The 20,829-nt window shown below is 36.8% G+C and overlaps 1 protein-coding gene across 9 annotated transcripts in view; it reads left to right on the plus strand.

Annotated features, from left to right (window-relative positions):
• Positions 1-20,829, plus strand: part of DMD (dystrophin) — a 1,152,080-nt gene that overhangs the window by 930,519 nt on the left and 200,732 nt on the right. For all 9 annotated transcript variants that reach the window (XM_085049820.1, XM_085049818.1, XM_085049835.1 and 6 more), the window contains one exon: positions 19,348-19,520. In XM_085049820.1, coding sequence (XP_084905946.1) covers positions 19,348-19,520 — 173 coding nt within the window. The remainder of the gene's footprint in view (positions 1-19,347; positions 19,521-20,829) is intronic.

Genomic DNA, 20,829 nt, shown 5'->3' on the forward strand with positions numbered 1-20,829 from the left:
GCCCCCACAGCAGAGGGTTTGGAACTAGATGATCTTCAAGGTCCCCTTGCAATCCAAACCATTACAGCAGTAAAGTTAAGTAATGAAACTAGATATGAAAAAATGTGGAAGGCAAAGCCCAAAGTGATGTGAGTAGTTGTCAGTGTTGAGTCTTGCTATGGTAAAGTGAGGACAACTAATCTGTGGCTAATATATCATTATAATGATCAGGAGCATGAACTCTGGTAGAGTATTTTACACATTGCAGGTAGAAGGAACAAGTAAAATATGCAGAATTATGCTTTTGCAATGTGTGTCATGCTTTTAAATTAGTCAAATTATGAGCTACCTAGAGGAAGAAAGCAAATAGAATATTTTATGTTGCTGTATGTGGGAGAGTTTATTAATAAATCTTATAGCAGGGTACCTACTTGCCTCCAACATGCAGTTTGGATGTTGCTGGAGTATAAATTATGGCTGGTGGTGAAAAGGAGCTCTAATTTAAGGAGACATTTTGAAAATCAGTTGAAACAATAACCTGATCTTAAACATTTGTTAAGGAAGTAAATTTTGTGCTCGGGATTAGGCCCAGGATAGTTGTCAGAGCTTTATTTGAAAATAATTGAAATAGTTGAAAAAGTTTTGTATTGTGAAAAAAACTTAAGATGAGAACATAGATAACCCAAATTAAGAAGAATGAACAAGCTGAAACTCTGTCATCCAAGGCAGGAACATATCACATTGGACACTTATAAAGTAGAAAACTTTCTTCTCCGAGCTGTACAAAGCTTTCTTAAATTTATTTCCATACACATGTATTTTAAAAACTGTACTTGCTAAAATTTAATGTTCTTGTTACTATTTTTTCTACCTGTCAGCTATGGTGTCAGAAACTATATGGATTTGTCTGTTTTGTATAAGTAAATAAATATTCCAAATGCTCTTCAGGACAGATTGCTAAGATTCAACATTAACACTAAATGTTCTTTTGAACATTTTAATGAAGTTTAAAATAAATCTTGCATTTCCAATAAGTTGCCAAATAGTGCAGGGAAGAAAAAGTCCAAAAGCAACTGTAAGATTAAAATTGTTGCTGAAGCTTGTACATGTTAGTAATTAAAAAAGACAGTTGGTTGCCTTTTTCATTTCCTTTTTTCTCAAGCTTAAGAACCCACTCCTGCTGTGAGAGTTAGAAGTCCATCATGCTACCTCTTTTGTCATCAGTACTTCTGCATGCACATAGAGACACAGATTTAACTCTTTAAAGCTATTGGAAGAGCACACAAAGCTACAGGGCCTAAGATCTACAAAGTGCCTTCTAAGAAATAATTTCTTTATATCCTTGTCATATAAAGCTAAGCCTGCTTTAGACAATGAAGTAAGCTAAGTGATTTATGTGCTGACCTCCATTTATTATCTGCAACCTTACTGGTTTGTTTTTTGGGGTTTTTTTATGTTTAGATGCACTTAGTCTTTTTTATCTTGAATTCAGTTCCTTTTCTCCATAAAAGACAAACCTCAAAGATTGATAACAAATGCAGTTTCTCATAAACTCCCTTGTGTCTTCAACTATACTGAATAAAATATGTTGAATTAATTTTCTCTTTTTCTAATTATTTTTTCAATTCCATGCCCAAAGAGATACAAAGACAAAGAAAAATTAGTTTCTGCTGTGTTACTAAAGTGTGTAACTGCTATTGAACAGCAGCAAACAAAGTGGTCTGAGCAAGTGTTTAGAAAAAAGTGGGATTGATAGTGGTTGGCTTTTAAAAGATCAAAACTTGACAAGACAAAATTGGTTATTTGACAGTTACAGAATTGGCAATTAAAAAGAACACAGTAAGTATCCTATTTCTGAAGACAGGAACATGCACTGCTGTTTGATTAAAACTGGCTTGTAGACTTTATACTTCATTCAGCCTTTGCCACTTGGTATAGAAAGGTCCACAAAAGAAATAGCTGTCCAATGAAGTTTGAAGGGTGAAGCAAGAAGATGGAAGAAAAATTGTTTACTGTGAAACAAGAGGTCAGTAGAAGCTAAGTGGTTTTATCATGAAACAAAAAGAAGTTAAATATCAGGAAAAAATTACCAGACAGGGTCTTACCAAGCTGTAAATAAATCTTCTTTCTATAAATGTGATAACTGTTTGCTTATAATATAGATTTATTCTGGTTGTTTTAGGCTGTGATGGAACATCACAAGCTTTATCTAATTTGCTCTTTGCCTTTCTCTCTTGTGTGATTTTGCTGGTGTGCTGAGCTGCAGATTGTCCAAAGGAGTCCATTTGGATATTTCAGTGTTTTAATTCTCAACTATCTTTCTTCTCCTTCTTTATTCCTGTAGATACAGTAGGCATCCACTACAACGTCTTTGTTTTCCAGCCAGCTAATACTGACCCAGAATCTGTCAACCACACAGCACCCACTGTGAGAGCTGTGCAGTCAAACCTCTCCCTTACCTGCCTGAGGTGTGACCTTCATCTGCCTGGCCCCTAACAGCCTGGAGTCCTCCATCCCAGAACTCCAGTCCTGGGACTTAAACTTAGTGGAAAAGAGCACAAAACATTTGTAGAAAGAGCAAAATAGCTCTGCCTATCTCAGAACCTAGGTTTGAGAGCCCATTAAGGTAGAAACTATTTTCTCTCTTAGTTATGTTTCCTTGGGAAATTATTGGAAAATCACTGAGTCAATAAACTGAAGGACATCTCCAGTGCAACTCATCAGAAAAAACCAACCAAACAAACAAACCAAAAACCCAATAAAACCCCCTCCTATTTGTGCTTGCATCCTTCTGAAAGGAGTTTTCCTTTTTCTAGTGAGATAGGGATGGCCACACTTCATGAGCAGTTGCAGGAAGGCATGCTGGTGGAATGGAAGTGTTATTTGTCTGATGCTACATCTTCAGTGATCTTAATTTTCTGTTTTTATAAATTCCAGAAAATTTTATTCATGACTAATGAAGGCCGTGAGCCCAACATGATGCTGATCTTAATCATTAAATATTTCAAGCTCAGAGCTCTGTTACAGGAACATATAACTTCAGTGACAACTTACATATTAGTAGTATTTTATAATTTTTTCCATCACAGGTGAAAGAAGTCTCACTTCTGAAACACATCAGTGTCTCTTGCTGTTTGTTTGGTTTGTAAAAAATAAAAAGTTGTAAAAATTAAACAGTTCTAAAGAATTCCTCAGATTTTTTTTTTTAATTTTTTTTGGTCACAAATTATTATTAAAGTAAATTTGAATTATGTTGCCTCTCCAAGTCAGTCATTCATAAAATGTTCCTGTCTCATTCTGAGTGGGATTTTCAAGTATAACTTCAAGTGAAACTCAGAGAACAGTAGTTTCCAGGTCTGAAGTACCCCAAATAGGTCAGTTAAAAAGAACTGAGTACTACATAGTATTCTTTTAATTTCACTCTCTCCTTTTTGGGTTTTATTTTGTGTTGGTATTTTGGTCTTTTTTTCTATATCCTAGCAATTAGTAATAACTTCAAATAACTTCATTTAAGTGTCAGCTTGTAAAAAATGTAATAGTAATTTTAATTAACTTTTTTTAAGAGAGATCTGAATTAACCTATGTTTTTCACATGGGGTATATCTGAGCCATTGACTTGCTAGCTGTCAGGATGCTCTTTCTAATCTTCAGGAAATAAACTAAAAATAAAATGCCTTAGCTTAATTCCAAGTCAAAGGGAATTTGAAAAGTCTAGCTTTTTCTTGAAACAAAGTTGCTGAGGTTTTACCACTCATTGCCAGAAATCGTTCTAATCCTGTAACTGCAGCATTCTAATTATTGTATATATTTCCACATGAATTTTGGGGAATGCAGTCACATAAAAACATTGACATTCATTGTAAATAACTGAGGAATGGTATTGAGACTAATTATACTCTTTAAATAAAGATGACATGCAAAGTCAGATTATGTAGAACAATAAATATAGAGTAGACTAAAGCTTTTATTGTCCCTGTTTAGAGAGGACCTGCTACGGAATTTATAGAAGTCTATTTTCTGTTTTAAAGGAATTAGACCCGAGACTTTTCTGGGTTACCCAGGGATGAAAAAGATTTCTTTGGTTTAAGCTGGCATTGCCCTGCAGGAGACCTGAAGGATGGCTTGCACAGGTCCTGACGGTGTTCTCCTCTGTAACAGGCAGCCTACAGCTGTCACATCCTGGGAGAGCTCAGGTTTTGGAGTTAGTACAAAGGTAGAATAGGACATATTGCAATAGCAGGCAGGGTACTGCCTCTCTTCTAAAGCCAGCCTTTTGTGCAGGAGGGAGTTTGTCAGACAGATTTAACCTGAGGGACTGGTATGAACAGCAGGGAAAAGTTGGTCCATTCAGTTTCACAGTTCCTTCCGAGAATTCTCTTTTTCCTGCAGAAGCTTGGCTTGACTGTTTAGTGCCCATCAAACATTTTCCTTCCTGCTCTTGTATCCTTTTGAGCAGATCCTTAATCCTTCTGATTTGATAGTTTTCACAACAGGGATTAAAGCACCACTGATTGATAGAAAGCTAATCCTGGGCAATGGTTATTTTTCTATCCCCGAGTTTGGGATGCTGTCTTGAGGTCCTAGGGATCACCTGCTGTTGATGGTAAATCAGTGCAGGCTGTGCTTCAAAGCTCACATCCCATCTGCATAGAGCTTGGTGTTGTGCTGAACAGACTGTGTGTGTCTGATTCTTGGAATTAACTGTGACAGCAAGATCGTTTTGGCAGATGGTTGCTGTGGCATGTATATAGGTATATTTGAAGGATGATGGTGTTATTCTATTTCCTGATGATCATACCTTTGTTTATGGAAAACACTTTCCTTTTGCCTCGGTTTTTATTTAACAGATATGCAAATATATGACTTGTAAAGTCATTCCTTGGTTGTGGTTTTTTTTTTTCATTTCCTTTAATCTAAGATAACTTCTGCATACCAAGCATGTCCTTTGGCAAGTAAATGAATGTAAAGAGGAAATGTAAAAGGTTTACCATATTTCCCTTTTCATCAGCTACTGAAATTTCCTCCTACAGACTATTTTATTTCATTTTGTTTCTTATAAGGCTGCATCCCCTTGAGATACTGTTTAAGCAGCAGCTCATGTCTGTCCTCACTCGCGTGTGCCCTCGGCAAACAGACGCAATTGCTGAGTAACTGGCATCAGAACTCTGAGTGTCAGTGTTTGGTTTTCAGCCTTTCAGCAAGATTGCAAAGGGAACACAAAGCTCCACTGGGAAGCTGAGCATCAGTATTTCATTTAGTGGTACAGTTAGATTATGAAGCGCTGTATGTGAAAAGGTATTTTTTTCAGAAAACTCACTGATGCGGAAAGAGAATTCTGAATTTTCTCTATTATCAAGTCAAATGTATAAAGGTTGTTAGAAGATTACAGACAAATTCTCAAATTTGAATTTCAGATCAACTGTTTTTTCCTTAATTTTATAAAAAGTACGGTGGTAAAGGAGGTGAGATAAATGAGAAAGCTGCCTTATCCAGGAAGTTCCTTCTCTTTTATGAGGTTGGTCAGTCATGAAGTTTTCTCATGCTTAAGAGAGGAAGGTAAGCTTTTCACTGTACAGAGAAAGGTTTTCTTATACTGATGTTAATCATCTGAATTTCAGTTTAACACTGTAGGTATTTCAGATAAAAACATGTATCTGAAAGGAAGTTTTGATCTCAATGAGACCAATCACTGAATGAGTGCCTGCTGCAGGTGCATTATTAACCCTTGTTCAGGGAGTATTTTCTGAATAGTGACATTACTCTGTCACAGTTATGAATAGATCTGTGCCATGAGAATATTTTTCTACACAAAATTGATTATATGTCAAATATGTGTAGATAGAAGATAGTAAGTGGCATTACACTGAATAGTGTACCAGTGACTATTGCTATGAGTGCCTTGAGGGATATTACATTCATCCTGTTTCAGCCATAGTTTGCCTAATTCCGTCTTTTAAATCTCTGGGATTTCTTATACTCATTCCACTGGGGTAAGGAAATGTCCTAGAACTTCATAAAGCATTTCTGGGATATAAGTTATTTTTTATCAACTCTCTCTCTCTCTCTGTCTCTTCCCTCACCTCCAGCCTGAATTTCCTGTTATTAGGAATTCATATGCATCTGTTAGCATACAATCGTTATAGGAATAATTTTACATCACTTCTAACAAGATAGGAAATGTATCTTTTTTCAAAGATAGAAAACACACAATGTGCCTCTTCTTTTGTGCTTAGGTTTCTGGGCTTAAAATCCATACACAGGTCTTTTTAATTCTCTCCTGAATTATCACTCTCAGTAGTGATACTTCAAAGAGGATTATAGGAAAAAAGATATTTCCATAGGGAACATGTAGCTCCTGGTTTTGTTTCTGTGAGCAAACTGTACTCCCTGACACAAAGGTAGAAGCTACCCCTCTGTGATCACTCATATTACACAGTAACCCAGACAGCCCTGTTATCATTTCCTCACATTCTTCTTCATTCACTTTTTAATGTACAAAAGTTTTTGGAATCCGTGGGTGTTACAATTTGCAGAGTTTTCTAGAAATCAGAACATGATATATTGCAATTGACAATTTCATGAGAGCAGTAATTGCTGTGGATGCTGTAGAAAACATAATTATTCAGTAAGAAGATGGTTTTGATGTGTGATCCAAAACATCTTCGTAGCAGAGAAGTCATGAGCACTTTTCCATACCAGTGAGTGCAGCAGGGGTGCAAAGAGGCATCAAACCCTTCACACTGATGGGGTTGATCTGGAAGAGAGCAGAGCAGCAACACCAGATAAAAAACTGTCCTCAGTACCTCAGAGGCTCTGGCTCAGAAAGAAAGCCTGAGGGAAGTGCATTTTGGGTGCCTGGTTTGTCTCCTGGGAGACATCAGTGTCCTTTCCTGTGGGAGACTGGAGGCTGTGGTTGTAGGAGGTGGCAGCAGGAGGTGACAGACTGTACCATCTAGGGAAGAGACGCAGGACATCATCAGGGCATCACAGAGGGATGTGAGGGGCAATGGCAGAGGCTTCAGTGAGTGCACTGGCAGCAAAAGGAAAACTAAAGAAAATGTAGTCCCACTGCTCAGCTTCAGGTGGAGGTGGCTAATATATATAATATTATATATTTACATAGAAAACTATGAAGAAATCTACCAATTTGTTTTATATGCAGAGTACAAATAGTGAGTGCTAATCCCCAGGGAATGCAAAGTAATTTTTTTTCTAAAAGTGATGCTTATTTTTCTGAGCCTGATGCAGATAGATGTGAGAAATAGCAAGTGTGTGTGTTGGGTTTATGTGGCCAGGGCTTGACAGCAGAGGAGTTACCAGGTGGCTTCCAAAAGGGTTGATTTAGATTGGAGGTAAGGAAGAATTTTTTACAATGAGGGTGGTGAAACGCTGGAACAGGTTGCCCAGAGGTTGGAAGCCCTATGCCTGGAAATGTTCAGGGTGAGGCTTGACAGGACTCTGAGCATCCTGATCTAGTTAAAGACACCCCTGCTCATTGCACAGGGGTTGGACTAGATGGTCTTTAAAGGTCTCTTCCAACCCAAGCCATTTGATGATTTTATGAAGGAATGGGAGGAAGATGTTTAAAGAGCTGAATTTATGTCTTGTTATCCTAATCGAGTTTGACTGATAATAAATTAAACTAATTTTCCCTAGTCAAGTCTGTTTTACCCATGATGGTAACTGATGAGTGATCTCTCCCTGTCCTTACCTTCATCCATGAGCCTTTTGTTTCTTCTCCTGCAGCCAGCTAAGGAGGGCACCTGGCATCCAACCAGGGTCAATCCACCACAGTGTGCATAAACAAAATGGGGGTTTTTTAGAATGAAATAAAATATGGGGTTTATGTGTTTGTTTGTTTGTTTTTAATGTGTCTTGGTTTTGTTCTGATTGAATCTGAAGAGAATCTGGTAGGACCATTTACAGATGGCAACAATCCTGTTTAAACTGAACTTGTCCTGCTTCTCCTGCCTACAGTCAGCAGGGTTGATACAAAAGAGGGCATTGTTGGTATCTTTGGTGTGTTACATGGATGCCATTCATGTACATTCCTGTATGTACAGTTGCTGCAAAAGCTGCTGTGAGAGTAAAACAGTTACAGCAAGCCAGGTTTTCACAATAACGCTCTTTTACATTTCATTTTTTTTCATTAAAATTCGACTTTGTCTCTACTTATGTAGTAGTTAGCATTTATTATGAACAATAAACTGATAGTCAGTTCTCTTTTGTTGCAATTTGATATGTTGGTTTTGACAGTGTCATTTCCAAGATTGCCTGCAGTCCTATGAAATGTTCTTCAGAACCTTTTTCAGCTTTGGGTGATGTGGCTAATGTGGCTGGGCTGCATGGCTGAGCAAAGCCTTCAGCTTTCTGAGATATTGGAGCCCTGTTTCCCAGTGTATTCCTGAATTTTATGAATATGTGAGACCTTGGGTTATTTTATGAACTGTTTTCTGAAGAAGTATCTCTCAGCCACATGTTTGTGTCACATTTAGTGTATCATCAAGACCAATGACAACAACATATCAAAAACTTCTGGATATGAGAGTGACTTTGATGTGATTAGCAGTGAAGCCAAGTACTTGCAGTGTCCTGTGTCAGCACTTTATAAAATGTTTGATAAGTAATCTTGACTGAATAGCTATAAAAGCAATTCCAGGGTATAAACCTGGGACTGGATGGCATACTTTGGAGTGACAGTAGGAGAAGAGGCATATCTGATCTCTGCAGAAACCTAAAGAGGAATACATGAATTTCCTGCAGTATTTAAGATCTGCCTGATGCATTAGCTTACTGACAAGAGCATGCTCTGTCTTCTGAGACCATATCTAAGCCCTGAGTTCTTCTTTAAATTTAAACAGTCTGATTTTAGATGGGAAGGGTGGTTTTGCTTTGGTTTGTTGTTTGTTTTCTTTTAATTTCATATATATTTGCTCCATTACTTCTGTTACTGTATGGTCACTTCTGTTACTGTATGGTCACTTCTGTTTCTTCATTGGTACCAAGTATAGTAACTATAGCTGAAGTTCAAAAATCTTCATTTCACTTTTCTTACCTTTTTTGGCTTTGGATCTTGGAGCTAATTTTCTTCTCTAGATCTAGATGAAAACACTTACATGACTTCACCAGTATGATCTCTGAATTCAAATCATTTAAATTTTATTATGATAGTGGAATTATTTCTCTTTTGCTGGAATGAAGGAAAGATAGAAGGAACAAATGTATTTTTTCAATTGGTGGATTTGAGAAACTCAGTGATCTGAATTAATTGGGTTTTTTTAATGTCAAACTGAAAAACATGAACCGAAGTTAATTTTCGCTCCCAAATAACTGGTCTCCTAAAAAAAATATGTTAAGATACAAGATTATGTCATGTCAGAATTTGCTGGTGATCTCATTATTTTTTTCAGTGACATTTATCATTTTAATCTGATACTGTATTTACTGTGGGAGTACATTCATTTTGCTAGTAAATCCAAGAAAATACCAAATAATTACTGTCGTAATGTAAATGTTATTCAGAGATCCCTTGATACAGGAATTCTGTTCAATTTTGCTTTTGATTTCTGGCTGCAGCAAAACATGGTTAGATTGGCACAGAGAGACCAATCAATATGATAGTTAAAGTTGCTATTTTGAAGGATTTTGTTAAAAATGTATTCTTATTTCAGATGCTGAACTTTTGCCAATTATTTGCTTATTTCAAGACAGTCAACACACTTTATTAAAACACCTAAAATAAACCATGCAGAACATGATTCTGGTGTGGTTATTTAGAAAAACATTAAGTTATGGAACTTCTTAGAGCTGAAAGCTAATGAGAATGGACCTTTCTGTCAAATTCCTCACCAGTGCAGCTCTCCAGTACAATGGCAGTCTGAATGGTTAAACACCTCAGGGTGTAGGATAGCAACAACAAGTTAACAGCCAGAAGCAGTGCTATGCATTTTAATTCAGCTTGAGTTTGGGGTGTTGGCACAGCACAGGTTTAAAGGTGGAAGCCCCTGTGGTCAGTGATGGTGTGAGCAGGCAGCTGAGGGTTTGGGGTTCAAGGGTCAGAAGGAAAAGGCCACTGAGGGAGGCTGAGCATCACCTTCCCCACCAGACCTTGCAGTTGGTAACAGCTCCTTTCTGCAGCTTGCCTTCTCACCAGGTGTTTAAACACTTGGTGTCCCTCATACTGAGCAGGCTTGAGGTCTAAACATCATCAGAAAGCTAAAACTAACTTTCCTCATGGCATTTTAAACCCAGCTCATGTTTGCAGTTAATGAGTAAACTGAGCAACACTTGGTGAATTCTGTTGTGTTGTGACAGGAGCAGCCAACATCAATTGTTAAAGTGACTTTGACAACACTTGGCTGCTGCACAACAGATTTCTCTCTGTGGCAACTTTACTGGCGTCTCTTGCTTAAAACCTAGGGAGTCAGAAGATCCTGAGGCCACACTAGCATGACCTGGATTTCCATAGAAAATCCAGATGAAGTGTACTTTTTTCCTTTATACTACCCAACTGCCTTCCCTTCCTGGCCCTTCCTCGGGACAACTCCAGTAGGGAGCATTTGACACAAGGATGTGCACAAGCACTGGAGCTTTTGCCACATTGCCTCTTGCAAAATGCCCACTGGGTCCCAAATAATCTGTCCTTGATTAAGAACAATTAATTGCAGTGAGTCTTGCATGCTGGTAGAGAGGACCACCTGAAATAGTATAAATTCCTAATTGAAATCTCATTGTCTTTGGAACAATAAAAACTCGTTCTAAAAGGAGTCCTAAAACCATTATAGTTATTTTTCTGTTTGAATCAGTTGAAATAATGTGTAACATATGAGGCCTCTAGTTTTTGCTTTACGTTATGTGTTTTTCTCCTTTAATAAAATTTTGTGTTTGTTTAATTAATTGAGCATCATGCTATGAAACTGGCGTACCAATTATTTTTCTCCAGACATCAACAATGTTACCAACAAAATCTTAAAATGTCAGGATTTTTTTTTTAATGAAGGAAGATTGCAAAAATTATTTGTGATGGAATTAGGATAATGCATAGAACAGAAATAATTTCTTGTAAATATATAATGCCTCCAATTTTTTTTTTAAGTATCTGAAATAGGATTGTATATGTTTTTGTATTTTGGCAAGGATAAAAGTAGATATGAACTCCATAAGTCTTAAAATATGAAATACATTATTGTTACATGTCGGTGTATCATTTCTATGAAACAACTGTACAGTTCTGTATGTACAAATAATTTTTATTCTAGGAAAGGTCATTTAGAATTAACAGATATCAGGTATTTTTCACTATTGGCTAGTGAAAGAGAAAAAAAACTGTCTTTCTTCTTTCATAAGATTTTTTTTCTCCAGATTTAGAGATAATTGTGTAGTTCAGCCTTTCCAGCTCTGTGTTGTAAAAGGAAATCAGTATTAATCTGAAGCCTGAAATCTCATCAGAATTAATAGAGGCAAATGCTCTTCAAACCATCCAGCAGGACTCAAAGACCTCGCCTGAGTAACTAAGGGGAAGTAAATGTTTCTGTAGAGGAAGATGCTCTTTGTGCTGTTACTGTTTGATCTCTGGAAAGTGGGAGAGGAAAAAATAGACATACTGAAAGTAGCAGCATGATTATTTTGCTGCAGAAAAATTGCCAAAAGATTGACAGGGTGAGTGTGCTGCCAGCATGTGCAGGTGGGATGGGATCAGACGTTCATTGAAGTATGAGAGTCGGGATGTGCTTGTTTGATGGGAGCAGATTTCCTTCTACAACCTAGAAAACTGCGAGTTTGTAAAATGTGCCTTATGGTTTTGCTCTCAGAAAATGGTATGATTCTATGCACATTTATGCTGTTTCCCTCCTACTCGCTCAACTCTCAATTGCAGAGTTTTCAAAGGCAGATATCTAAGCCCATTCTTAGACATCCCAGTAGAGGTGGTTGATTTTCTGACACACAGAACACTTGCAACTCCTACTTGAAAAATGTGCTTTGTTTGCTTTGTTGGATTGGCTTGCCTGAAAGAGAGTACAGGCTATGTTAGTAAAATACGTATGAGAGTTATATTTTACACCATGCAGTAAAAGTTCTTCATTGCTGTGGCTACAAGGGATTTTTCTCAGTGTGACCTCAGACTAGCACAATATGTCTTTCCATTTAGGGTTTCCATCCTAGATTTAATGACAAGAAAAGTAAACAAAAAGTGAAAATAATAATTTCCATTAAAGTTACTATTATCAGAATAGAATATATTTTTCTAAACAAAGATCAAATCCTAAATGAAACTATGAATGCAGAAAGATTTGTTTCTTTAAACATTGTTTTCTTTATTTCATGTATTTGTTCATATTTTCAATACATGTAAATGAGAGCAGGGTTTTTCTCAGTCTTCAAAACATATATCCAAGAAATCCATAAAATCCTTCCAAACACATGGAATTAGCTAATAATTTAATACAAATTAATTGCCAGAGGTCTCAAACAATTGATTATTTCACTATGATCATGGGAGAAATACAAGACTTTGTGCTATGGGTAAAAAGTCAGTTCTGTGAATAAATATCTGCACACTAGAGACAAGTATATGTTCAAATGATTCTGTTAATGACCTTAAAGAGTTACTATTCCAAAGCAGAGGCAGCCTTGTAAATGTAAATGAAATCAAGAAGCCCACATTGCCCTTGCAGTTACTGTCAGCAAGAGATTGCTGCATCCTTAGATGCACCATGTAGTCTCTTGCAATCTGAATATAGCCTAAATTGAAGGCTCTTTTGCCTGTTCATAAAAATAGTATTTTCTGAAAACGGGGCCCAACTTGCTAAAGAAAACTTTCTTTATGTTCTGTTAGATGAAAATAGCATTTGAATATGAAGTTTGGTCACATCTTTATTCTAGGACTTGTAGAATTTTAAACCATAACAATGATAGATGCAACTTACACAGATTGTTTTCTGCAGGGCAAACTTATACTTTTGGCTTCTATTCATCAGCACTTGATTCTCTCTTAGAGGACTGGCTCTTGCTCTTTTTTATCTTGAAAAATGTGTTGGGAAACCAGAAGTGCCTTAATTATATTCATAAGCTTATCTTCACAATGGAAAAGACCTTTTTATCGTTCTTTTTAATCAAGTCATTAGCATGAAACTCCGAGATGTAATCATACTAGACTGGAATTGGGGTCATGCCATAGGCTAGCTGAATAGGAGGCTTCTTGGCATGATGATGTATAGCCATTTCACAACAATGCTTTTTACTCAGTAACTCTGCCCTTTAATTATATTTTAAATCTCATTTGAGAAGTTTTTATCATTATGTAAATTGTTCAGTGAATGCTCTCATTCTAAGACTCAATAAAAGTTTTGCTTATGGACTGGGAGAGAAAATTACTTAAAAGCTTGATGGAGGAATGGGGAGAATAAAAATTAAAAAAAAAAACCAACCCAAATCCAGCAACCAGTTGGTAAAAGAACTGTGACATTTAAAGGAGAGAACTCCCATGGACCAGAAATGCCTTGCAAACCAGCGGAAATACTTCACTGGTTTGTTCCATCATTAATCTAAATCATAGCATCTTCAGATATAAATGTTCTCTTTCAGAAATGTATACATTTCTTTCTGTTCAAATGCTTTGATGGTAAGGACCATCTCACAAGGACAGACTGCCAGAAAGCCTACTGCAAACTGGCTTTCTTTTTCCAGAAACAAAAGAAAAAATCTAGTGCACCTTGCACCAAATCTATCACTCAGGTGCTTAAAATGCATTCAACTTGTTGTGCTGTAGCCCTTATTCAACATCTCCAGAACTATAATGCTCACAAAACTATTCCTCTGCCTGGCAGACAGAAGAATAAGCTGTGATCCTGAGAGCAGTGCTGTGTGCATGGATCTCTGTGCCTCCAAAGGCTGCTGGAGTGTGCAGCTGAAAAAAGCACTGAAAAAAATCTCTCAAACTCTCTGAACCCTCACATAGAGTTTATGCTTCAGGCAGAATTAGAAAGTTAGAGGAGTTAAGATGTAATTAAATGAAAACAAGTGGGATGATTAATTTGAAATCCAGTTGCTTAGGTGTGCTAAACTGTGCTGGACAGAGTTGCAAATAGAGGCAGTGCCTCCATTTGCCACATCTGTAGCAACCACAAGGTGGTTACAAAAAATCCCCAAACCCCACAGTTTTGAAGGGGAGCCTCTTTTGGTTAAACCAGCAGATCACCCGGGCTAGTAAAAATTCACTGAGCTCTAAGAGCTACTCTATCATCTTCTAGACCATAGAGCAGAGACAAAAAAGCAAAGCAAAACCAAACAAAACAAAACAAAATGAAACCAAATCCAAACCAAGCAACCAAAAAAAAACCTGGTTTGGAAAACGTGTGTAAGTTCAACCTTCTCCAGGCACCTGTAATGATACAAATGCAAAACAAATAAGAGTGGAAAATAAAAGCAGAAATAAACCCATATTCTTGAGAAGTTTTGAGATCAACACAAGAGAACATAAAAATAAGGTTCTTTTACTCACAGAAGTTTGTATTTTAAAGAGAGGAAGGAAGGAAGGAAGGAAGGAAGGAAGGAAGGAAGGAAGGAAGGAAGGAAGGAAGGAAGGAAGGAAGGAAGGAAGGAAGGAAGGAAGGAAGGAAGGAAGGAAGGAAGGAAGATAAAGAAAGAGGAAAGAAAAAAATTAAAGAGGAAAGAAGAGGGGGAAGAAAATAAAAGATGATGGGAAAGAGGAGGAGGAGCAAAGAAGTGAGGAAGGGAAGAAGGGAAATAAAAGCTAAAGTGGGAGGAATAAAAAAGAAAGAGGAAGAAAGGAGAAAAAGGAAAATGGAGGAAAGAGATTACATTATTGAAATGTTCTGTACAGTGCAAGAGGTTTAAAAAGCATATGCTTCTAATTTAAGCTATTTAAAATGTTTAGATGGTTTGTTTTTTTCAAAAATTATTCACGTGAAATATAGTATGCTCTGTTAACATGAAAAGGATTGTTAGTTTAGCAAAATACACAGATGGAGAGGGATTATAGAGGTGTAGGACCTTTGCTTTTGAGTAATTTAATGGTCACTTTTCTGGATATTTCAGTATTTGTATTATACAAACAGTATAGTACTTCTGAGCTATAGACACACAAGTATTACTAGCTGATCATTTACATACACATATGTTATTATGCAGGCTGACAATTTTTTTTATTTACTGTCAGTAAATTTTTTTTTCTTTCTGTGTTGCTTTTATTTAATCAGGTGGTGCTGTCTTTAATTTTGTGAGCCCCCATACCTCAGTTAATGTCATTTATTTAATTTATATTCACAGCGTGTAATAGTATCTAGAAAATGTAAAATCCTTCCCTGAAAACAAAAAGCACAATTGCAAGGGTGTAACTGAGCTTATATAGGAGAACTAGGGTCCTTTAATTTCTTTAAATTATTGCATAATTAATTTTTTCTGCCTTGTATAAGAGATAAAAGTTTTGTCAGCTGTGCTGCATTGATTTCCATGTTTTAGTGTGACTCATCTATAGTCCAAGAAATATAACGAATTCCTTCTTTCTAGGACTTCATTTTACTTCCAGACTACCAATCCCTCTCTGATATATTGCCAAAATAGTGGCAGATTTTGACACATGTCGTGTCCTTTATATGTCATGTCTATGTAATGCATGTGGGATATGAAGGATATTGGCACTGATTAATTATTTCTGCTCAGGTATCTCAAACCATTTTGAATTCTTGTAGGATGAGCTGTGCTGTGTGGAAGCTAACAGAACTTGGAGTGCATTGGATTTCACAGTGACAGCTCAGCTGCTCTTAGCAGGGCTCTGTGTAAATTAAACCCTGTGGAGCCACAGGTGAATTTCTTCTGCCTACCACAAGAATTAGGGCCGTGAGGATTCCATGGAGAATGGAAGCAGTAATTCCAAAGGGAAACAACTGAATTGAGCAAGTGAGAAATATATCAGTCCCCTAGCTTTTTGGCAGCATTGGGTGTGCTCACTTACCACCTTAGTGTACTTCTCTGAAATCATGCACAGTGGTTTAAAGGGCTCAGAACAGAAGTGAAACAGGCAGAGCAAATTTCCTCATCCTTTTTTGTCCAACAAGATTGTTCTCCTCAATATGAAATGTATTTCATCACTCTACCTCTTCATCTTAGTTGCACACTTATTGTATATAATAAAATAATCTAAGTACACACTTTTAAAATGTGTAGAAACCTCCAATAGCTACTCAGCTAAGTTTCTACAAACAAATATTATGGTGCCTTTTGTCATCTAACTGTACAATTCTTCTTAATAAATGAGGATTTCACTCAGCACCTAATGGAGTTGCAGTTCTTCCCAGGGGGTTCAGCTCACTCTTAGCAGTAACTTGTGATCAAAAAGATGCTTTTTGTTTTGCTCTCTGCTCTTAAGAGCAGATAGCCAATCTTTTTTCAACATAGTCTCAGTAATAACAACTGGAGCAAAAATGCAGTGTGCACTCCAACTGTAACTCAGTAGAATTATACCAGTATTGATTTTTTTATCCTCTGTAGTCTTTCGATGTGTTTGAACACATTGGAAAATATGAAAGTGCAATAAATAATACATATTTAGTCTATATGCTATGCTTTTTGGTATGACATGTAATGGCATCATACTTTTGCAAATATTTTAGCAATTTTTGAGATTGAATAGATCTTCCTGCTTTGTTGTTGTCAAGAAAAAGAATCTAGTTCATATTGTGTTTTTGAAACGTGGATTTAATGATTTCAGAAAACAAATAAAAGGTGTATAGATCTTTTTCTTATATGCTCTCTGCTTCTCATGGGATGTGTAAGTGTCACAAGGAAAGGTTCTGAAATGCACCAACCTAAATGGAGTAAATATCTTCGTTGTCTTGTTTCTTTGTTGGTGTAGGCTTCCTGCATAGCTGCAATAAACTACTTCTGGGAGCATTAGAAGAAGTGCAGTACACTTGTAATATATACAAGTAATTTGGAATAAGGAAAACCTTGAATACTAAGCTTTTGGTAACAATACTTTGCTTTTCATATTCATTGCCCTCTTAACTGTCCGGATGTATTGTGATGCTATGTAGTATTCTGAAATAAAAAAAGATGTGGCTTGCTTTTATTTTTAGAATTATGTACATGTCAGGAGAAAAACACAGAATGTGTAGACTATGAGACACATTTTCTAAACACAAGAAAAATGTGGAAAGGTTTTTCTTTAAAAAAATTTGTCTTATATAATGCTGTGAGTGTATGTGTGGTAAAACACCAAGAGGGCATAGGTTTGACAGCTTCCTACTGTGAGTAGTTGTTCAACATGTTTCATGGCACATGTTCTTGCCAAGGAAAAGGAACAAGTTTGTAAGTTCAGTAAGTTCATCACTACTCTGAAAACTAAAAAGTTTGTGCAACAGGTAGTACATATAATTCTTTCATCCAGTAGTAGATTTATTGTTATTTAAATGTAGAAGGCCCTTAGAACTATACAGACATTAACAGTTAACTTCTTCACTGTAAATCTTATCCTTTTTTACATATTGTTTCAGCTGTTTACATCACTATAGTTGTACTTAACCTAGTTAAAATAATATCTCCAAATGCATGCATGGAAGGAAAGCAATTTGGTAATAGGGTATTCTTCATTCAAGCAAAGAAAACTAAAGTATCAGAGCTGGAAGCTGAAGCTAGCATTATTTAGACTTGAAATAAAATACAAATTTTCAAGTAAAGACATTAATACCTGGAGTATTGTAAATTTTTTGTACCTTAATCATGTCATTTAAAAAAATATAAATTCCCTGAACATCAATAAATAAATACGACGTTTATAATACAGTTGCATTCTGCAAAGTTAGCTCTGATGTACATCAAACTCATTCCTAAGTACTTTACTGCTTGAATGACAATAGATAAGTAAAGTAGTTGGAGAAGAATTCTTACACTGCACCCATACATTGCTATCCCACCTTAAAATTTCCCCAAATATTGTGCTACTCATTGCTGTGAAAGCAATAGGTATCCAGTTAAGGACATTTGGAACAGCAGCAGGTGAACAAGGACAATCTACTCATCATTCAGTGCAGCTAACATTGCACTTAAAATATCAAATGAAACCAATTCAATTAAGAACACACCAAATAGATTGTGTGCTCCCCTCCTTCAAAGTCATTCTTCTGAAGAAAATTGCAACAAACTTCCATTGGGGACTATCTGTGATGCTCAGTTAGTGCTGGGTCTTTCTCAGTTAGTAACCCAGTTAGTGCTAGGTCTTTCTCTCAAATGCCATAAACCATTTCCTCTTCCCCACTTCATCCCTAGCACTCCCATTTCAGGCAGCAAGAAACCACCACCAGAAATCTTAGTGCCCCAGCATCCCAGGAGAAAATGTGGAGCTTTATTCACTGTTCATTATTTCTTTGTGTCTTTGTGTGCTTCTTTGTTTGAAAGTACTTTTGTGCGAACGTGGCTGCATAGAGAGCACATGTATGCTCTTTCATGTACGTGTTGAAATTATTATTATTATTTTTATTCTATTTCATGACCTTGATTCAACTGCTGTTCTCTGCAAATGAATCTGACCTTGTGGAGCTGCAGCATGCAAACGTCTTGGGGAAGGGCAGCCAGGGGACAAAGGCTGCATTGAGTGTGTGGGCAGGCAGGAATGATGGTACCAGGCAGCTCTCTAAAGAATGTTCTTTTGGCAGAAACAGCCGTGCTAAAAATGAGGGGGAAAAAATGAATTCAAAATTTAGAGCTGGCCTGCAGTTACGAGGCGATAAGAAAAGTTGGCTGTTCAACATGAGCTGCCAGTTGCATATTCTAGGTCCTTGCTATTCTCAAGCCCTCCTACAGCCATGGCCCTGACCAGTGTTTTGCTACAGCACAAAGTGGCTGTTTATTGCTATTGACTGCTGAGGCCCGCGCTCCAAAATGCCTTCTGTCAACAGAATGTAAGTGAACTTGGCATTTTAAAGCCTGCCTGCTGCAGACGCCTCGATTCCTTGGAGTTGCCATGCAGCAGGAGCAGTGTTGCAGTCCCCAGCTCAAACTGAGAATGTTGCACAGGAAGACATACCATGTGAAGGTCAGGTTTACCTGAGATCCTGAGGATTTTGTATGGCTTTGTTTTTCCCACTTCAGCACAGTAAATAGCTTCACAGTAATTAGCTTTCTAAATTTTGTTTGGTATGCTCTGTATGGAAAAAAGGTCATATTCAGTGCAAATGGCCTTCAGGTGAAAGGGAAACATGGCTGTGTACACAGGACATGATATTGTCGTGAAAGGAGTCATCAAAACCTGTGCTCTGTGCTGCACTGAGGATTTTCCCAGTCTTTTGACAGATCCTCGTTTCTGTGATTTTTCTGAGAAATCAGATATATTGTTTTCTATTGCTTCCACAGGAGCTACAGGCAGAAATTGATGCTCACACTGACATCTTTCACAACCTGGATGAAAACGGGCAGAAAATCCTGAGGTCCCTGGAAGGCTCTGAGGATGCAACCCTGCTGCAGAAACGTCTGGATAACATGAACCTCAGATGGAGTGAACTTAGGAAGAAATCTCTAAACATTAGGTAGGACCTGAACCTAAGCAAAAGCCTGCCATTGGTGTATTATATGGAATGCTACAGTTTTCAAGTAAAAAGGTTAAATTTTGTTTCTGTTAGCATTATTTTTGTCTGTTTTGAAATTAATTGTGCTACTTTGAATGTTGGCTTAGCTTTGTAAGATTAGTTTTTTTGGTGTGAAAATTATAGTAGAGGATTAGGATTTGAGGCATATGATGAAGTTTTGTAATTACAGAAGGAAAGATTACTGTGTTTAAACAGTAAGTGTACCCCCTATAAATGTAGGCTTTTTCTAGAACTGGGTATGACTTATCAGTGATTCATGAAAGAAAGTGATTAAATAACCAATATTTATGATAAGCTTTATTTTAAAGCCTGCTATTTCCAGCGCAAAACTAAAAATAGCCTTGCAAATGAGAAGACAAATTATTTAAAGTTTTAACTGTTGTCAGGAGAGTGGACAGAATTGCTAAATAAAGTCTAGGGGTAAAGAAATCCATAGGCAGTATCATGAGAGGAAACACTTTAGCTTGCAAGGAAAAATATAATAAATAGTAACATTACAAATTATCAAGTGTTCATTTAGACTTCAATGGACTGAAGATTTCATTTCAAAAGAAATTGTCCATGAAGCTTTCCTTCAGAAATATGACTTTTACAACAGGCAACCCATCTCAGTCTTGGGCATTTTTTTCATTTTCACACACATTTCACTTGCTGTGTGGTGGTGGAAGTTCAGAGGGCAGCAAAAGACAGAAGTGTTTTCCAAAGTATTGTATGAAATATTAGCTTTTTTTCAGCTTAGGTCCTGAGGGAGTCAGGCTGTGTAATGACAAAAGCTATCTTCATATCATTAATCATTAAAAATAAATGAAGGATGTGATGTTGAAAAGATACTAGTAACTAAAGAAAAAGAGACATATTCCTCCTTTTTTTTTTTCTTCTAAGGGGCAAAAGAGGGATAAAATTCTTCACAGTGTCTGAGATTTTTTTTTCTTCACATGCATTATACCCTTTAACTTGCTCAAATGCAGTGATGTTTGAGGTAGAAATAAATAAATAGTCAGTTGTCCAAATATCAGTAATTAAATATATGGGACTTTCTGTCTTTAACTTTTTCCAGTTTAATGTATCACTGTCCTTAATTGAGTCAGAAGCAGTAAACCTCAGAAGCAGTTATATCACAGTGACTTCCTGCATTACACATTCAAAGCAACAAACCTCCTCTCTAAAATATTTGCTTCCTATAAAAGGCTTAAGGTCTTCATCAACTTTTTGATCAGGATAAGAAACAATCCCTAAGTTCTCAGACATT

The sequence above is a fragment of the Lichenostomus cassidix genome, chromosome 1 (genome assembly GCF_008360975.1).
Source record: "Lichenostomus cassidix isolate B80296 chromosome 1, HeHo_3.0, whole genome shotgun sequence".
NCBI classification, from domain to species: Eukaryota; Metazoa; Chordata; class Aves; order Passeriformes; family Meliphagidae; genus Lichenostomus; species Lichenostomus cassidix.